The sequence below is a fragment of the Folsomia candida genome, unplaced genomic scaffold, assembly GCF_002217175.1.
Source record: "Folsomia candida strain VU population unplaced genomic scaffold, ASM221717v1 Fcan01_Sc002, whole genome shotgun sequence".
In the NCBI taxonomy this organism is placed as follows: Eukaryota; Metazoa; Arthropoda; class Collembola; order Entomobryomorpha; family Isotomidae; genus Folsomia; species Folsomia candida.
In genome coordinates, this window is record NW_019091194.1 from 68,856 (window position 1) to 89,011 (window position 20,156).

The window sequence follows — 20,156 nt, forward strand, 5'->3', positions numbered from 1 at the left end:
TCCTGTATTTTTTAATAAAATATGCTGCCCACCTCTGCCGAGTAGATGAATACATAAAACTTTCTTCAGCTCACTAATCTTATTTTGGAGATAGTACATAGTCAAGAAACGTAAATGTAAATGTGCATATGTGGCAGGTTGGAGGAATAATAAGAGGACGAAATTAAACGTGCGGTTTCCCCTTCTTTCTTTTCTTTCTCGAGAGAATAGCTTTAGTGATGTGATGACACCCGATACTCGGCCGTATGTCGGTCGAGAGGATGATGATGTTCATTTTATTTTAAAGCTACTACATACACACTCAGTGGCCGCGGAAGGGTGTGGGGACATGTGGGGACTTCACATTGTATGATAGGGGATGGATGGGTTTAAATATATAAGATAGTCGAATAACCGTGGGGACATTGTCCCTCTGTCCCCACAAACCCTTCCACGGCCACTGGTTACACCACACCATGCATCTCTCCCACCCTCGAGACGTTTCAAATTTTTAAATCTCATGTTGATTTAACGTTCTTATAATTGTACGCGTTTTGTTCCTTCGTAATAGCGTTGTTAGCGACTGGAGGAAGAAGAAAAACAAGACAAACTACTACAGGCACGAGCTGAACTTGCTCGTTATTTCTACAGCCAACCAACCAACTTATGTACGTACAATCACAAAATTAACTCGTTGTTTGATCTCCTTTTACTTTTCCGTGGTGCACGAAAAGTAAGAAAGCGTCTCTGTCTTGCTCATTGTTTCCGTATTTCTTGGGATCGGGATCAACAAGAGTGCGAGCGACATGCGTGTGCCGTGCGTGCGTATGTTTAGACAGTGGATTCAGTGGCCGCGGAAGGGTGTGGGGACAGAGGGACAATGTCCCCACGGTTATTCGATGCCCCCTCATCTCCCGATCTTATATAAACCCCTCCCTCCCCCATCCTACAATGGCAATGTCCCCACAGCTTCCGCGGCCACTGAATGTACAGGGTGGTTTAAATGTCAGGTTACAATGGAATATTTTGCAATGGGAAAAATTCGCAAATATCCATTAGTTACCTAAATTTTGCCTCTGAAATTCAATATTTTAAGAATTTTGTCATAAGTTTTAATAAAAATTAATAAAAATCTCAATCCCAAATCCGTAACTAATGGAAATTTAAAAATTTTTCTCATTAAAAAATTTTCCATTGTAACCTGACATTTAAACCACCCTGTATTTAAAAATTTACTACATTAACAATCATTCTCTTTAAGAAACATAATTTCTCTCTTTAACCCTTCTTTTTCTTGATTAATGTTTTATTAAGTTTTGAAAGTATGAAATAAAATCTCGTAAATTTTATGTACCTGTCACCCTCCCGTCATTAAAATAGTATCATTAAGAGAATGAGTCTCGTCGTCGGAAAGACAATAACAGACAGAGGCACTCTTTCTTCTTCTTTTAAGTATGTGTGTCTTGTCTTGTCTGGTGCGATATTATATTTACACACGATTTTAAGAGCAAACTTTACCAGTCAAAACTTACTAACTAACCATCATATCAACTAACTAACTAACCAACCAACCAGCCAAACTAAATACTATAACATTTGTTCTCAGTGGCCGCGGAAGCTTGAGGGGACATTAACATTGTAGAATGGGGGAGGGATGGGTTTATATAAGATGGGGAGATGATGCGGACATCGAACAACCGTGGGGACATTGTCAGCCCCTCTGTCCACACCCTTCCGCGGCCACTGTTTCTTCTATGCCATGTCGATAAGTGTGTAGTTGTATTGTAGTGGCAACGACTGAGCTGCGGTTAGCAGGAAAAGCGGGGCATATAGGCGAGTATATGGAGCAGGCACATTTAGAAAAATTTTATTTTTAGGCACACGCCAAAATCACCCTCACCAACCAAAAATTATATTTCAACTCTACATCGACTTCGACAAGCTTCCAGTCACAAAACCCTTCTGTTTTCTTTACCTCCTTCCTTCCACCGGCACACACACACACTCGTAAAGCAGAAATAGTCTCAATTTACGCTCTCGTGCCACCACTAACTAACTAAATGCTCGGAAAGGCCATGCCTATGTACGTACACGCTAAAAAATCCGGCGACAAATGTGACCACAAATGTGGCTCTGGTGATCGGGACTGTTACCATTTCGGTGATAGTATGCTTCCGCTTGGCGATTGACTTTCACCCATCATGACCCATCTAGTGGTGCGTGTTCCCAGTCCACGTGGTGATTATTACGCTATTATCACCATCCGGTAAAGTCACACCGGTCGGTGATAATTCGGTCGTAAAATTTCTTAGAGTGTATGTACCCACATCTCCGACAAATACGGTTTATATGATCATTTCACCATAATTTTTTCATCATTTTCCCAGATTTCCTAACCCCATAGAATTGTCCGTTATGTACAACGTTTATGAGAAAAATCGGAACAAAATCTCGGCTCTATTTGTTCCCTTAATCATATATTTATAAGCAAGTCGGCCACGTCGTCTGATGTCTGCGAGAGTCCAACTCTGCTTGACAGCTAGGAGAAGGAAATTAACAGAAACCAGCCGGACGAAGCGTCGGCAATTTAAAGGTTGTTGTTGTTGCTAGTACACTTTATCGCTTTCACCGCACACACGAGACAAGCCTGGCGTGGCGTGGCCATGCATGCTGGGATAATATGTATGCACATATGTAGTACTAGCCTACATATTATCTTTGACTTGAAGAAGAGATGAGGTTTCAGTCAATAATTGACTCAGCCTGCAGCATGCAGACGACTACAAAATTACGCTACTCGACCGACACGAACCTTTGCTCTAAAACAAGTGAACCACCACTTTTTAAATGGCAGTCTCATCAATACACGTAAATATGCCGTCCTATATTTTCGATTTGCTGAGAGTGTCGTCGTCGTATTTGTAGCAAATGAGAGAGAATAGTGGCCGCGGAAAGCTGTGGGGACATGTGGGGACATTAAGATTGTAGGATGGGGGAGGGAGGGGTTTATATAAGATGTGGAGATGATGTGGACATCGAACAATCGTGGGGACATTGTCCGCACCCTTCCGCGGCCACTGGATGAGAAGAAACTTTGCCGATATATTTTTTGCTGCAGTTCTGCTGCGCCTAATTGAGTCGTATGTATTCTAGGAAAGCGTACATAAGTGAGGATACTGATAATTAATGACACATGGCCAGCCAGCTCACTTTTGTTGCAGTTTACGTACATACACTTACGACTGTCTGACGGAGCTGACCTAACCTACGAAACGTAATGGACGATTCGTTCGAACAAGTCGGTACTATGTACATCTGGTCGGCTTGTTTTATACCCACTTGACTCCAGACCAGACAGACATCACTTGCTTGCCTGGTTAATCGACACTTTAGCTCGGACTTACTAATTATAGCTTGTATGCATCTCCTGTCAAATTGTAATTCATCAAAATTTGTAATTTCACTAAAAATTTGAAAATTTGTAAAAGCTTATCCGTAGATAATGAGGGGCAGATAAGCTTAACCAGAATTAGGCATATTTATAAGTAAAATGAGTAATAAGACCACAATTTCATCTCACTTTAGCTCGAACTTACTTATTGCATCTCGTACATACGTGGGTGTTTTATTATTGATTTTCAAAATGTATGTTCCGCACTGTTTCTGGCCAAACTTTTGATGAAATAACAAACTTCAAATACATTTAGGATGCTGTGATTTTTTTCAGTTCTGTAAGTTATCATTAACGCTAGCAACAACTCATCAAAATTTACCTCGAAAATATGCCAAAATTTACGACTTGATTTCATTATCATCCGAATACCGTTTATCCCTGATGTCTTTCTTTAAGTTTCGATACGAATAATAATCACTAAGGGTCAAGTCTGGACTGCACGGGGTGTGGTTTGTGCAGGTAAAGAGATTTTCGTCTGCAGCAGCCCTCTAAAACAGCCAGGTATTTGGTGGTGCGTTGTCGTCTAAAAAAAGGCCAACTCTTTATTTTGACCCCACGTTTCTTTTCAACCGCAGGACGCAGCACCATCGGGGTTCCTGCACACACAGCCCCATTTATTGTAGTATTTCCAGCAATAAATTTTATAAGGAGGAGACCTTTGGTATCCTTGAAAATGGTCATCATCAATTTTTTGTCAGATTTTTGCACTTTTCAATTCACGGGCGGTGGCAACCCCTCGTGCTACCACTGAATGAGTTCTTATTTGGTCACCGGGTCATAATAGTATACCCAAGTACCATATCCAGCTAATAAAATATTGAGCAGATTCAAGTCTTTATTTAATAGGCTAAAATTGGCATTGCAAAAGTCGACTCGGTCCTGTTTGTGAGATGCCGAAAGCAATTTTGGTACCCAAAGGACGGAAACCATTTTTATACCGAAGTCTTCAGTTAACATGGAACAAATTGTTGTTTTTGGAACACCCATCTCATCTGCTGAATAGGACAGTTTCAATCACGGATTTCTCATTATTGGTCCCTCTAGTTTCCGGAGCCTTTCTGTGGAAGAAACGGATTTTGAGCGTCCTGGCGACTTTTTGTCCGAGATCTCTTTTCGCCATCATTTAAAATTATTGGCACAATTGAATTTGTGTTTTGTGTTGGGCAGTTTTCACCGTAAATTTTAAGCATTCGATCATAAATCTGCGACACGTATTACCCATCCAGCATTAAAAATTAAATCACACTACGATATTTAATTTGCAAATCTGACATTTTTTCCGCCGAGGTAAAGTTTGCCGATTTATTGCCAGCGTTTATGTTAACCCACAGGGAAGAAAAAAATCACAGCCTCCTAAATGTATTCGAAGTTTATTATTTCATCAAAACTTTGGTCAGAAACAGTGCGGAACATACCTTTTGAAAATCAATAATAAAACACCTACGTACATATGTAGCTCCTGTCAAATTCTAATTCGTCAAAATTTTGACAAATTTCTAATTTCACTCAAAATCTGAAAAAATTTACAGATACATAAACTGTGACTGTAGATTATGAGGGGGCAGCTTGTACATAGATAGATAAGCTTGACCAAAATTAGGCATTAGTAAAATGAGTCACATGACCAAAATCACATGTTTCGGGTGGGCGGATAAGAAAAAACTGAATGTCCGTTGCGTTGGTGGTGGGGATTCATTCAAGAATTCTCTTTTTATTGTGTAGTCAAACTGTCTAGAAGGAGGAAACGTGATTAGCAAATCTGTTATTTAAACAACGGAACGTGGAACACGGGATAAAATTGCATCGACTTGTCTCAAAGCACTCAAGAAGTCTAAAAGTCGGTGTTGTGGTTGTGTGTGGTGTTCGTTCATCGTGTTTTGTTTGATGGTTGGGCGATGATCTAATTCTAAATCGTTAAATGACTACATAAATGTTGGTGTTGTTTTGCTTGAAAGTTTGCTAATGTGGATTTGCCACGAAATGATGGAGGTTGAAGAAAACTCGCCAGACTGGCAGGATCCGATGCAATTCTATTTTGAGTGAACTTGCAGCTACTTTTTTCATTCGAATTGGCATAATGAATATTTCCAGAGAATTGCAAAGGGAATTATAAAATCTTGAATAATAAGTATTGTGTAATTGGGAAAGTTTAGGGGTCGTCCATAAATTACGTAACGCAAAAGTCGCAACCTCCCTCCTTCTAGCATGTGTAAAATAAGCACGATCTTAAGCACCTCTCTCCTCTCGCGTTACGTAATTTATGGACGACCCCTTGCGTTTTTAAAATTTCCATAATATTTCTTGAACATTGGCTGTGTGGACAGAGAGATAATAGCAGTGGCCGCGGAAGCTGTGGGGACATGGGGGGACATTAACATTGTTGGACCCACGGTTATTCGATGTCCCTCAATCATCTCCCCATGCTATTTAAACCCCTCCCCCTATCCTAGACTGTCCCCAGATGTCCCCACAATTTCTGCCGCCACTACTCTTAAGTTTAGCAAAATTTCCATGAGATAATGTGCAAAATATTCGAAACACTATTTCAGGATGAGGTCCACAAGTTTTGACTAAACTCAAGAAATTGAGGAGAGTTCCGGAAACTTAAAAAATATAACTTTACTACCTGCTTAATACATAATTTGTACATAAGTTTGGTTACACAAATTCCAAAATCGGGACAGGCAGGGTCAATGCCCAGTGGAAAGTAAATCGCAACAGAAACGCCGTTTCTGCTCTGAATCTCATCACATATTCGTAACTTTACTGCGACTAACAGAATGCGTCCATAAGGTACAGATTAAATTGTCATTTGCTTAAATGATCCAAGCAACTGTTGTTTGTTACATGTTACGTTACGTTTTATAGTACGCGGAGTAGTAGTAACTCAATTTTGGCTCTTTTTTTAAATTCCCGATATTAATATCAATCTGATCCTAGGCCAAGATGTCATTCTCCTCCTCCTCCCTCCATCTCGTACAGCATATTACTTTCATCCGAATTTTGTTGTCCCGTACAAAATAATTCTGCTGCTGCTGCTGCCTTCATTTCATTTCATATGTAGCTCTCATTTCACTTCTCAAGAAGTGAAAAGCTGCCAAAATTTACTAACCAACATAATCGCCGTGCAAATCAACAGAGCAGAAGCCACTCTTTAAAAAGACAACAGAAGAAATGGTTAGTCGCACAAGGGAGGTCTCCCAGCGGGTGCTCTCGGATTTTGGGTAAATTAGTTAGTGTCAAACGATCGCAAATTTAATTGGTATGAAATTTTCGAAAGATACGATCTCCCAATGCCGTTTGCCAGAGATATTTGCATCCGAAGAGGAGAAAGCGCGCAATAAATTTGGAAAGTGTAAAATTTGTCGACTTTAAGGCGCGCTTTCTCCTCTTTGGATGCAAATATCTCTGCCAAACGTGCCCATTGGGAGATCGTGTCTTTCGCAAATTTCATACTAATTAAATATTGATACGATTTTGCTCAAAATCGGAGAACATCCGCTGGAATACCTCCCTTGTCAGAAAGTACATAAGTGCCGAGTGCAGTGCCACACACTTATAAACGAGCTTGTTCCATTTCAGATTTAAGTAAGTATCTCGCAGGTCCACCCAAACTGAAGAAATCTACGTGTTCCGTTCAGGCTGCATTTTCATGGAGGAAAGCCAAATAAAGTTGGACGGAACAAGAAAGTGAGTCATCAAACAATTCTTCGATACAGATAAGCGACGTCTTCGAATCAGAAGAAAGAATACGATCTGTTCTCTCTCTCACTTTTGTCTGCCATGCAGTGCTTTAATACAGTCAGTTAGTTGGACGCATCCACAACAACAACTGGCTGTCGGTGATGTACTTACTTACATTTCAGATTTTGAGATTAGACAGAAAAAAAGGCGCACCAGCGATTAATTCACTTTATTCGCTGGTTGCCTTTCTTATGTATGCATGCAGGCAGAATGTATATGCACATCGCCAGTGGCCGCGGAAGCCGGGGGACAGGATAGGGGAGAGACAGGTTTATATGAGATGGGGACATCTAATAACCATGTGTCCCTTCCGCGGCAACTGGACATTGTACCTATTATGCAACAGGGGACAAGGTTTATGGGATCTGTTAATGGAAATAAACAACTGCACGGTTTGAGACCCAAGTTTTTCTTATGCAACGATATCAACCATGTATTTACTAAAGATTGGAGTTTGGACTCATTATTTTTCGCGTAGAATCAAATTGTCAACGCAGCTTTTTGGCTCGTAACGTTTGTATTTAGCCTTTTTAATTATTTATTGACTCGCCTGTCGTATCAGAACAACTGTTTTATGGCCTCAGCCACCATAGTGGTGAGTCACGAAGTGAACTTATAAATTCACAATCTGCAAGAAACTTGAAACCGTTTAGGAACAAAAGTTTCATTTCGCGAGAGATCAAAGTAGCAAATTTTAGCCTAAATGTTTCATGAAGAAAATATGTATGTAAGAGAGATTTTATGACATTTGAGTAAAATACGTGTGCAAAATTTCATGTGTGAAAGTGGGTGAAAGTTGATATAGAAGTATGCAAATATGTAAATAAGTACTTACTGGCAGACGAATTCTCCAATAGTCTCAAAGTAACTGCAGACTAAAATAGAGTAAAAAAAAGACTTGTTAAAAAAATAATTTCGATAAGATAACTACAAAATGTCAGGCTTATCAAAGTATGTACTTACCTCCTCCATTCAGGCAGTACGAGTCGTACGGACATTCTCTCGCTTCCAGGGGCCAAAGCGTCGTCGTCGCTGTTGTCCCTGGGTTAATAAAGTAAAAATAATAAATTCGCGGTGCAAATCAAAGACACGTTTCCGATTCCGGAAGCGTTTTGCATTTCATGTCTGGAAATGAGTGCAAAACTTGTCTCTTTTTATTATTTCACAAAGGAAAAGACCCGCACGAGCAGATGATCATTTTTACAGTGTGTCTTGTGTCCGTTTATCGCTTTTTTTTAGCACGCAAATGAGTAATCTCTCCATTTCTTAACTAATCCTAAGGCAATAAACCCGTTCCTACTCACTTCCTGTTGCTGATCACAAGACCGATACTGGAAATAATGCTTATCTGTCGTAGACAATGATTCATTCCGAAATTACAAGCAGGAGTGACGATCATCCTGTTTTTCAAGCCCATCGGTTGTGTGTCATATTTAGCTCAAAATGTCATCCATAACGTTCAAATCGACAGGAAGGAGCAAAGCAATCTCGTACAGCACATGCTATACACGTACGTAATCTTGCTAAAAACTAAGAGTTGCACATATGCACATAAAATACTCTTGAATAATTACAAATGATGCAATGCGTCATAAAAACTTTAAATAGCTTCGTGCATACTTATCAACGGTGGAGTCATCAAGAAAGTTTTTTAATGGCTTATCATCTAATATGAATAAATTGAATACGGAGTTTTTTTCCGCTTAATAGCTTATCATCTAATAAGTACGAATGAATTGAACGGTTGACATTTACTTATCTTGATAAAGATCATCATCATCATTACGGGCAAATCTCAAAAATCTTGATTGCCAAAAACCTCCATTTCCATAATTATGTATGTATGTACATCACTTTTTGCAAAAAACAATCTTGATTACCTAATAAAAAACCTTAATTTCTATACAAATCACTTGTTTTTGCAAAATCGCAAAAATCTTGATTACCAAAAACCTAAATTTCTATGCACATCACTCTTTTTTGCAAAACTTACCAATGGAATTGAACGATGACGATGGCTTTTTCACCACGGGGTTCGTATTAGTTGTCGAGGTTGTGGTGGTGGTGGTAGCCTTGGGTTTCGTGGATATCGCAGGCGTCGCCCCCCCGGAGGCTGACACCAACGTGGAAGGGGACAAGGACACTCGGACACTGGCGTAGGCCGACCCAAACACATTTTTAGCTTCACATCGGTAAACCCCGACATCGCTTTCTCTCGCTTTTCGTATCACTAGGATGGATTGTCGCCTGAAAAAAATTGTATACAAGGTCTGATAAGTTACTTATTAATAAACATGACCATTAACTATTAAATATGTAACACTCTTCGAAAACTGGTAATAAATCGTTACTGACTGGCCTGAAAAATTACATACGAGCTTTCACAAGGTGTTAAATATGTCCATGCTTAAGGGCCTGGGGGAAGTTGCTTAGAAATCACGTCAACTTTGACGATAAAATTCAGCAATGCACAAGAGGGCAGATTTTTTAAATTATGTTTAATGCGTTAATCATATCTTTAGATTTTACTTGAGTTTTTTTTGACGATCTGCCCTCTTGTGCAGTGGAGATATTTGGTCGTAAAGTGAGGACAAATTGGCTTAGAATTGCCAAATTAATGGCAGGAATTGCATTTTGAGTTTTCGGTGGAACAAAAGAAACAACTTTTTTCAAAAACTTGAGGGACTTGAGGGAAACTTTTTCAAAAGCAGTGACAAAACCAAAGCTTTTGTTCAAAGCTTTTGAACGTGAGTGTCCCATAGAAACGGTGTCAATTAATTGTGGTCGTAACCTAACAGAGCGATAATAATCTTGGGGCCCTGGCAATTATTGTTGCTAACATAAAATCAAGTAAATCTTCCCCCGGGCCCTTAATAAACTGGTATTAAATCATTACCGACAGGATTACGTAGATGACTCTACCTTCACCGGTAACAATTAACGGACATTTAGTACTGTTGTGGTTGTGGTAATGACAAATTTACCACTGAGGAACAAACTACTACCAATCCGGTAGGAAATTATTACCAAATCGATACCGACTCTACCCGTTTTTTGGAAAGTGTGACTATCATACAGTGGCCGCAGAAGCCGTGGGGACATTGCCATTGTAGGATAGGGGAGGGATGGGTTTATATAAGATGGGGTTATGATGGGGACATCGAACAACCGTGGGGACATTGTCCCTCTGTCCGCGGCCACTGTATGCATTTGTACGTATATGTCTCTATGTGTGGAATCAGTGACCGCTGAAGCCATGGGGACATTTCCATTTTAGGATAGGGGAGGGATGGGTTTATATAACATGGATAGATGATACGGACATCGAATAACCCTGGGGACATTGTCCCTCTGCGTCCCCACACCCTTCCGCGGCCACTGTTATTAACCATTATATCATGCATATAGATGGATGACTCCTGGTTAAAATCATTCCGCACCCCCCTAACTAAACCCAAGTTTCATCATTTGGCTTATAAATTATGGCAAAAATTAGTCCATGCCAGCTCTCGACATTGTTTACTTAACCCATTTCTCAGAAGTGGATGGAGTCGCACTTACCTGACTGGCTGGCTTTCCTCTTTTCCCTGAACCGTTATTACTCGTATCATCGAATAATAAACGATATCACATTTTTTTCAAGAAAATGCAAAGACCAGAAGAAGATTTCAGGCGAAGCAATGAAAAAAACGGTGATAAAAAACCAAGCAAAGTCCAGTTTACTATAAAGTTCAACTGTACATATTAAGTCCTGTTTACAAACGCGTTCCAAGGAAAACAGACGCCGGCGGTGTTTCAGGTGCATTTCATGTTTACGTTTGTAAAGTAAAATCAAAGTTTGAAGGTAACAAAATGCATCTCTTCTTCTTCTTAAACAGGTTTATGTAAAACCTAAACATAGCTCTCGAAACTATACCGACTGTTTGTAAATGTTTATGTGATCTCGTTTATCATTTGAGGTTAAAAAGTGTCTTCTAAACTACGGGAATAGGATCGAGAAATCCCCGAATATTATTATTTGTACCCGGGTTTTATTGCTAATTAAGTATTTATGCATGACTTTCGACTTTCTCTTGTAGATGCATGGGGATTAGAGAGCAGTGGCCGCGGAAGCGTGGGGACAGAGGGACAATGTTGGTTATTCGGTGTCCCCATCGGCTCCTCATGTTATATAAACCCCTCCTTCCCCTATCCCACAATGTTAATGTCATCACAGCTTTCGCGGTAACTGTTAGAGACATTGCGCTAGAGTAATTTTGTGTGATTGTGGGTGTAATTTTAACTGTAGATAAATAAATTATAAGTGATTTATCTAAAATCACAATCACTAAAAATTACTAATCCTACAATGTCAATGTTCCCAGATGTCCCCACGGCTGGGTTCCGTGGCCACTGTTAGAGACGTTGCGCGAGAGTTATTTTATGATTGTAGATGTAATTTTTGATTGTAGGTAAATAAATTATCGGAGATCCATCTATGTACAATCAAAATTACAATCAAAATCACAAAATTACTCTTGTGCAATCTCTCAATTCTCCTTTAGTTGTGCCATAAGTTCCTCAATATATTTGCATATTTGCATAACTTATCAATGGCCCTTCTCTCTTAAAGCTTTGAATGAAATGCTTCTTGCCAATACGGCGGATTATCCGTCGCGACAAGAATATTTTGATTTTTATTTTCTTTCCCTTTGTATATACCATAAGATTAACTGGTCTTTGATTCCTAATCAAGAATTCCATTGAGCTTGAGCACAGAATAGATTTTGGAAGATCATTAACTACTTAACTAAATAGTTAAGTTAGCAAAAACAACGGAATGCCAAAAAAATCTTGACTAAATTCCTTCACCCAGATTCTACTGCAATACCCAGTCAGTAAACGAAACATGCATCCTAGTCGTCCGGATTCTACAGGACATGTTATGTTATCACAGGTCGTGCTTTTCGTTGAAAAAGTCACTTTCTCTAACAAGGGAGGTCACCCAGAGGATGCTCTCCGATTATTAGCAAATTATTGTCAATCGATCGCAAATTTAATTAGTATGAAATTTGCGAAAGACACGATCTCCCAATGGGCACGTTTAGCAGAGATATTTGCATCCAAAGAGGAGAAAGCGCACAGTAAATTTGGAAAGTGTAAAATTTATCAACTTTTTGGCACATTTTCTCCTCTTCGGATGCAAATATCCCTGCCAAACGTGCCCATTGGGAGATCGTGTCTTTCGCAAATTTCATACTAGTTAAATTTGTCATCGATTCACACCAGTTTGCCCAAAATCTGAGAGCATCCGCTAAGAGACCTCCCTTGTAAATGCCCAAATTAACTGGTTTTATTTAGATATATTATTATGCATATTTATTTAGATTAAAACCTAAATAACTCACCTTTTCGTCCTTAGGCGAAATTTCCCCGTATCGGTGAGGTTCACAGGTCGATCATCCTTATACCAGGTGAGAAGCGGGATCGGGTTGCCCGCCCGGAGACGACAGCGAAGCCTTAATCTCTCCTTCACATTTAGCTGGACATCCTTCGCCGCCACGACCGAGGGAGCTTGGCCTTTTCCGGTTACAAAAAAAATAAGAATCAACATTTAAGAAACTCGTCAACAAAGACAAAGAAGGAGAACATCACCATCGTAAAAAAAGGCATAAAACGATATAAAATGCAAGTCATGTCGTCATAAAGTTGGAAAAGAACAGGATGTCACTACACTAAAAATAATGGCCCCACACTAAATAAAATCAAGTTCTTTATACAATAAAAAGTCACACCACATCAAAACTGTTTTAATTTTATCTATGCGAGAACAGTGGCCGCGGAAGCTGTGGGAACAGAGGGACAATGTCCCACGGTTATTCGATGTCCGCATCATCTCCCCATCTTATATAACCCCTCCCTCCCCTATCCTACAATGTTAATGCCCCACAGCTTCCGAGGCCACTGGTTAAGATTTGCATCGTGTGACGTATGACAATGAAACTCAAGACTAGACAATCACCGATATTCTTCTCTTCGTTATTTCTTGGGAAGGGTGGGTGGGTAATTAATAACAAATAATATTTTCGTCATAGTCATAAAATAATAGTCATCTACACCCAGCAGACAAAAATAGTTTTACCCTTTAATAAGGATACTTATTGTGGTTTGGTTACCTTACATGTTTTTGAGCATCCTATTTATGTAAAAGGAGGATATAGAGAACAAGGAGACTGAATACAGGAAACAAAGGTTGCATTGCAAGAGACAAGAGCAATATTTCTCCGTTTCACGTCCGCTTCGGATACGGTTTTATTTAGGAGACTGAGAACTTTTACTTTTCTTGACAAATACAACATAATAGGAACATGCTACGTATTTACGAGATGAAAGTTGGAATCAAAATGTATATATCAGAGATCTATACGGGTTTTGTTAGTACATAGATGCACCATTCTCGCATCCAATCCTCCAAAAAATTCATGTCCTGTCGTCGTTGTTGTCGTGTTGTCAAATGCCATCTCGCTTTATGTCATCATAAATACCAAGTCAGTCAAGTTATGTATGTGTGTATGTAGTTGGTTGTCTCGTTTTTTGCCAATAATGGCATCCAACACTGTTAATCGTGTACAGTCAGCCGAGGTCATCTCTGCCACCGCGGCGTCCTTGTGCTACCTTTTACCCCAACAAAAAAAAACTTTCTCTTAGGTGGACTGGACTGGACTTTGTTACATTACACGGGGCTACTTGGTAGATTGGGAGTCCCAATTTGGGGCCTTGCAAAAAAATGACGGTATGAATGAAGTGCTGATTCGCGTGACAATCAATTTAATGCAATTTTATCATGGTTGCCTAAATAGCAGTACATAATCCGTCTCGCCAGTTATATAAGGCAGCAAGCAGCCAGACAAAACTATCAATCAGGAATTTATGGTTAATCATTTCCTCAATTCTTGTTGCACGTAAAATCTGAATTATCATCATCACGACTGGACAACAATGTACGTTACGACTAACGGGATTTGATTTAGCCAAGTTATGAGCCTTGTATTGTATAGGTTGCAAAGTTTGTGAGGTGACCGATATAAAAACTCATGTATGTGCAAGTTTTCCTTAGAAATTGTGTATGTACGGGCAATCAAGTTTGATACGCGAGGACGACAGGAAAGGCAGGGAAAAGTAGGAGAAGAAGAAATTCGGGCACAGATGAAATTCTTTTTTTTTGCTGAAAGGAGAAAGTCATTCTGTCCACAACTTTGGGATAAACGTGCATGTTGAGCATGAACATGAATAGTAAACGTGAATCTAAGGGAAAGTTTACACATATGAAGGCAAGTTATTCGCCTTTGTGAGAAAGTAGTTAGGTAGTAAAATCTTTGTCTATGCACTGCACTCTTAGAAAACTGTTAGAAAGTTGTTACTGACTGGAGTATTTGTACATACTCTGGCGGCACTGGTAATAACGGGCATTACCGTTTAGTAATGTCGTGGGAATACAAAATTTACCAGTCAGAACCAATCCGGTAGGAAGTTATTACCAAATTAATACCAGATTTTTAACCGTGTACTCATTCTCGTCGTGATGTGGTTGTAACTGCATTTTCAGAAATAAATACCCATACCCCCGCATTGATCAAGTATTTACTCCATTATAAAATAGTGGTTCTCTCTGAATTGGTCAGATTTCCGGTACGTCCCGTAAAAGGATATGTACCAAAAACTTTTAGGGAAACTTTCTTGGCCACTGACTCCCAAACTGAGAGGACAACTATGTACTGGACATCTTGCTGACATTCTAACTTATTTAGTAAAAAGTTTATCAAGCAAGTATAATGTCAGAAAGGAAGCGAAATAAAGTTTTTCCAGTCCAGAAAGCTTGACCTCAGGAGGAGAGTGCATGGAATCCTGTGTACATTCTCCAACCAAAGACACACACAAATAAACCGTTACAACACATGCAACAAAGGGGTGAAAGTCATACGTCAAAATGAATAGTATATTGTTTTTATCCGTCGAAAATCTGCAGTGTTTTCAACATTTGTGACACAAGTATCAAATTCAACCGTTTTGTGACCTCTGGGGTCAAACTAGAGGTCATCACCATTGAATTCGGGGTTCAATTTCCGTTAAAATTGATATACATATATGCAATGTAACCTTCTTTGACCGCGTCCCAAATTTGAAGTTTGTATTTAAAGTTTCGTTCAAGAGTTATCTGACCAACGGACAGACAGACAGACACAACGCTCATATAAAGGTGCTTCACTCCTTAACAGTGAAGGAAAATATGCATGCCTTTTCCTTACTTGCATATGTTGAGGTCTGTCTGTGCATATACAGATATGCATCCACAATTTCAATTTGTTTAACATTGGCCTAGGTTCGGGAGGAGGGAAAAGAGATGAATAAACTTATGCACAAAGAGATAACTCATGAGTCAAAAATAGAAATCTAAACGTCTGCTTCAGATTGGAATGCGGATTTAAATAAAACTTGATCTCACAGGAATTTAAAAACATTGCGGAATTGTTTTCCAAACCAGATCTGGATCTTTCTCTTCGGGGTGAAGGACAAAGTTAGAGCGAACAACTGGAAACGATTTCATAAATTTTCCATCATCTTATCCTTGCATGTGCACAGAATCTGATGGTTTTGGGGGAGATTTTTGATACAGAATTTGGCACCAGCTTCATGTCGTGGTGTCAAAATGTTTGGTATAAATAATTTTTCAGCGAATTCGAAATGTTTGTTTAGAGTTAAAATTGAGTTGAGAAAACTGATTTAGAGATGAATTGATTGAAATGAATGTGAAGAAACATGATATTCAATCTACAATGGAGGTTTCCCAGTGGATGCTCTCAGATTTTGAGCAAATTAGTGTCAATCGATCGCAAATTTAATTAGTATGAAATTTGCAAAAGACACGATCTCCCAATGGCACGTTTGGTCGAGATATTTGCATCCAAAGAGGAGAAAGCGCGCAATAAATTTGGAACGTGTAAAATTTGTCAAATTTTAGGCGCGTTATCTCCTCTTCGGATGCAACTATCTCTGCCAAACCTGAGCATTGGAAAATCGTGTCTTTTTGCAAATTTCGCATTAATTAAATTTGTGATCGATTGCCACTAATTTACCCAAAATCTGAGAGCATCCGCTGGGAGATCTCCATTGTTCGTAAAGGACTCGGATAGTTGACAAACCGCGTTATGCACATATGTCGGTCGTCTCATGCTAAGGAAATGACAAGCAATTTTTCATCGTCGTCTTAATCATGATCAATCTCTTACATAAAAAATACGTAAGGATGCCATAAACTCCCCGTGATAATGGAAATATATTACAATATCATTAATATTTTGATACATCACAAATTTGTCATTGTTCCCAAACAGCTCTCGCAAAAATGTGCATCTCCTTCGATTAAAGCTGCGAATAAATAAAGTCGCATCTTGTAAAAATGAGGTTGCTTAATAACGCTTCTTACTTGATACACATGCACAATACCAAAAGTCCAAAATAGGTTTAACAATGGAGACATAAAAAAAGTCATAACAATTCACGAAAAAAAAACGTCCATTAATGACTACCGACCGAGGAGAGATATTTTCCGGTCCACGCCCGGTCTGTAAGATGAGCTCAACGTCAACCTCCACCACTCAATCAATGCATGTATGAACATTTGCGGCGGAAGCCGTGGGGACATCTGGGGGTATTAACATTGTTGGATATTGGAGGGAGGAGTTTATATAAGATGGGCAGATGATGTGGACATCGAATAACCGTGGGGACATTGTCCCTCTATTCCCCTTACCCTTCCGCGGCCACTGTGCACATACATAAGTATTTAGAAAGCAGTGGCCGCGGACAGAGGGACAATGTCTCCACGGTTATTCGAAGTCCCCATCTTATATAAACCCGGCCCTCCCCCATCCTACAAAGTTAATGTCCCCAGATATCCCCATAGCCTCCGCGGCCGATGTACCATTATTCTTTCTCACATCTTGCCCACCACTCCCAACTCGGCTACCATTCTGCTTTGGACTGAATTCTAATAATGCACCCGATAAAGAACAACAATGGGTTAACCGCATTGCAACTTGACCCTGCCACTTTTCAACTCAGCTCACATTTGTCATCGGCAGACTAGACTAGACGGAGGAATGATTGCTCTGAACTTTCATGTATTACATATGTAAGCAAGCATTCAGTGGCCGCGGAAGTCGTGGGGACATTAATAATGTAGGATCATCGAATAATCGTGGGGACATTGTCTCTCACGTTTCCGCGGCCACTGCAAGTCTCCTGCTGCATAATCGTCACGCAAAAATATTTAGATGTTTAATTACCATCTTCAATTTATAAACAACCGACTTTAGAAACGGGGGTCAATAGAACTCTATATGTAAATTAGTGGGTGGATAATTTTTAATAGGTTTATTCGTACTAATAGAAGATGACATGGGATCACATAATTTTCTTGCATTGAATTAGAAGAAATAGGATCAAAAACACCTTCCATCTCGTAGGTGGTATTTCCTTCTACCGGTGCAGACATTTGAGTGCCAAGTGGATAAAAGGGGAAAAAAGAGTTGTAAAACTGTCATAAAAAGATGGTCAGTGTATACTGAAATTGAAATGTAAGTTAATAAATAGAGATATGGTACCAAAAAAGTTGTGTAGTGCTAACCAATTCCATAATTTATGATGTTTCTAACCCCTTCGTACACAAATAAATTGAAATTAGTAAAACAGAAAAACTTGAGACCACACCATGGTGTGGTCTTATGTATGTGCACATACATAAGACCACCAACATTTATACATGTGTGTACCTTTTCTTTAGCTGAAAAACTGCCCATTTCTTAACAAGAAAATATTTATCTCACCTCAACGTGTCATGTATGTACAAACTACGGTATGAATTTATGTGCGTACTCGAGTATGCCGTGAATTACTACCAGATTAAGTTTTAACTTATACTTTAATCTGCAGTAAAATGGGGTTAAAATCAAGACATATGCATAAGTGACACAAAAGCTTCTAAATTCTGTCAAAAAGTCACCTGTGCTACGTTTGTTGTTGGACAACAAGTAAGAAATAAGAATAGGTATGCATATTTACATACACTTTAAAACTATTTTGCTCTTTAGACAAAATGTAGTCCTTAAAATTTGAAGAAACTTGATGATTACTAATTTTGCACGTTTCACGTGTCCAAAATTTCAAGGCGATCGGATATTGTATAAGTTTTACGGGTGTAATGGATAGACAAACAGACCACAATGATGGGTACATAAGTTCTGACTCGGGCTAAAAACGACAAATTAACCTGAGACGGTAAAAGCCTAATTAAATATTAAAGCTGCTAATGTCTAATTTCTTGTTTTCCGTTGAATATTGATCTCAAAACTAGAATCAATATAATAAAAATACAACTTCAACTCCTGGATGATTATCTGTTCTATTTAAATAAGTTCATGTTTATGGAAAGAGGGGCTTGTTAAGTCCTTCTCGGCTTCTTCCCTTATTAAGTTTTTTTAAAAGAAAGACCGAGTAAGTGGCAGTATTTTTAGGGGATGATTTTGAGCCGGTTGTTGTTTTTTTATGTTTGCCGTGCCACGGTGGCCTGTAACAATGGTGCGTTATTGGAATGATGTATTTGGGAGGAGGAAGGAAGCTCATGCCCATCACCTGTCCCTCTCCGAAGCCAAGAAAATGATCGCTTTGTTGCCATTTAGAATGTTAAATGCTTAGTTCCTGCCGTAATTCTGGGTCTCTCTCTACTCGTCATCATCGGCATGATGCACAGATAATTCATGTATCTTTTCTTCTGAAATCATGCAGCCGCATTATGAAATGAAGAAAAATGAAGTATGTAATGCGAAGAAGTGTTGTTAAGTTTCTTAAAACTGTTTTTTATACCTTCCCTGTTACATAGATAAGTATGTACTTATTAAGAAGCTATAGGAACAGAGGCTACTTATTGAGATTGATTTGTCCGTCTGTCTGTACGATAACTTTCGAAAGAATCAATTTTTATTAGTTTTGGTTTCGGATATGCAAATCTAATTTTTTAAGTGTTTAAAAGGGAGTTCGTTAAGTGACCTAATAGGTCAAAAGGTCACGGTGATGAGGTCAAAAACGTCGAATTTTTAGTTTGGATCGTTTAAAACGTTTTTTAGGGCGGGGATTAAAAAAATCACAATGATTTCGACGCACGGCAAACCCATAGCCCCGTATAAACGAGGTCAGAGGTCATAAATATGCAAGTTTTCGCGTTTTAAAGCACGTGCTTGTACCATTCAATCCAGAATTTTACGCTCTTCGCTACCTCCACTTCATTACATCTGTTGCTCTCCCTTTATTCCTAATACAACTCGAAAACCACACCACCACGAGCAGACCAACTGGCTCACTTTTACTACTACGAGGGTTACACACGATTCGTTAAATACACAGGTTTCCTGACTCGTCCATAAATGTATACGTTTCGAATTTGCCGATCTTCCGATACCAAGAGGACTCTGGTGAAGGAAGGAAAAGCTGCTGACTGACCATATAGATCAACCAAACCAAAAAACCAGGTGTGTCTACCAAACCAATTGATGAAGGAACAATGGGATCGATTTAATCCCAAGCATTTCCTCTTCTTCTTGTGGTGTGGTGTGTTCCCAGACTGACATCACCACCACTCGGTAATAATATCATGTCCGACGACCAGTGGCCGCGGAAGTGACAGAGGGACAATGTCCCCACGGTTATTCGATGTCCCCATCATCTCCCCACCTTATACAAACCCCTCCCTCCCCTATCCTACAATATTAATGTCCCCACAGCTTCCGCGGCCACTGTGTCCGACTCAGCATAATTTACTTACAAACCCATCTCATCCTCATTTTTGCATTGACAACACAATCTCAAAAACTCAATTGACCAAATCTCTCAGACGAAGAATGGGAAAATAAAATATGAGTCCTTTCGCGTAGGTGGAGGTGGATTC

The 20,156-nt window shown here is 39.4% G+C and overlaps 1 protein-coding gene across 3 annotated transcripts in view; it reads right to left on the reverse strand.

Moving 5' to 3' along the window:
• Window positions 1–20,156, reverse strand: part of LOC110845255 (pro-neuregulin-2, membrane-bound isoform) — a 41,720-nt gene that overhangs the window by 11,681 nt on the left and 9,883 nt on the right. For all 3 annotated transcript variants that reach the window (XM_035847186.1, XM_035847185.1, XM_022091642.2), the window contains exons 5-8: window positions 12,565–12,736; window positions 9,171–9,424; window positions 8,141–8,218; window positions 8,013–8,052 (exon numbers count right to left, since the gene is read on the reverse strand). In XM_035847186.1, coding sequence (XP_035703079.1) covers window positions 8,013–8,052; window positions 8,141–8,218; window positions 9,171–9,424; window positions 12,565–12,736 — 544 coding nt within the window. The remainder of the gene's footprint in view (window positions 1–8,012; window positions 8,053–8,140; window positions 8,219–9,170; window positions 9,425–12,564; window positions 12,737–20,156) is intronic.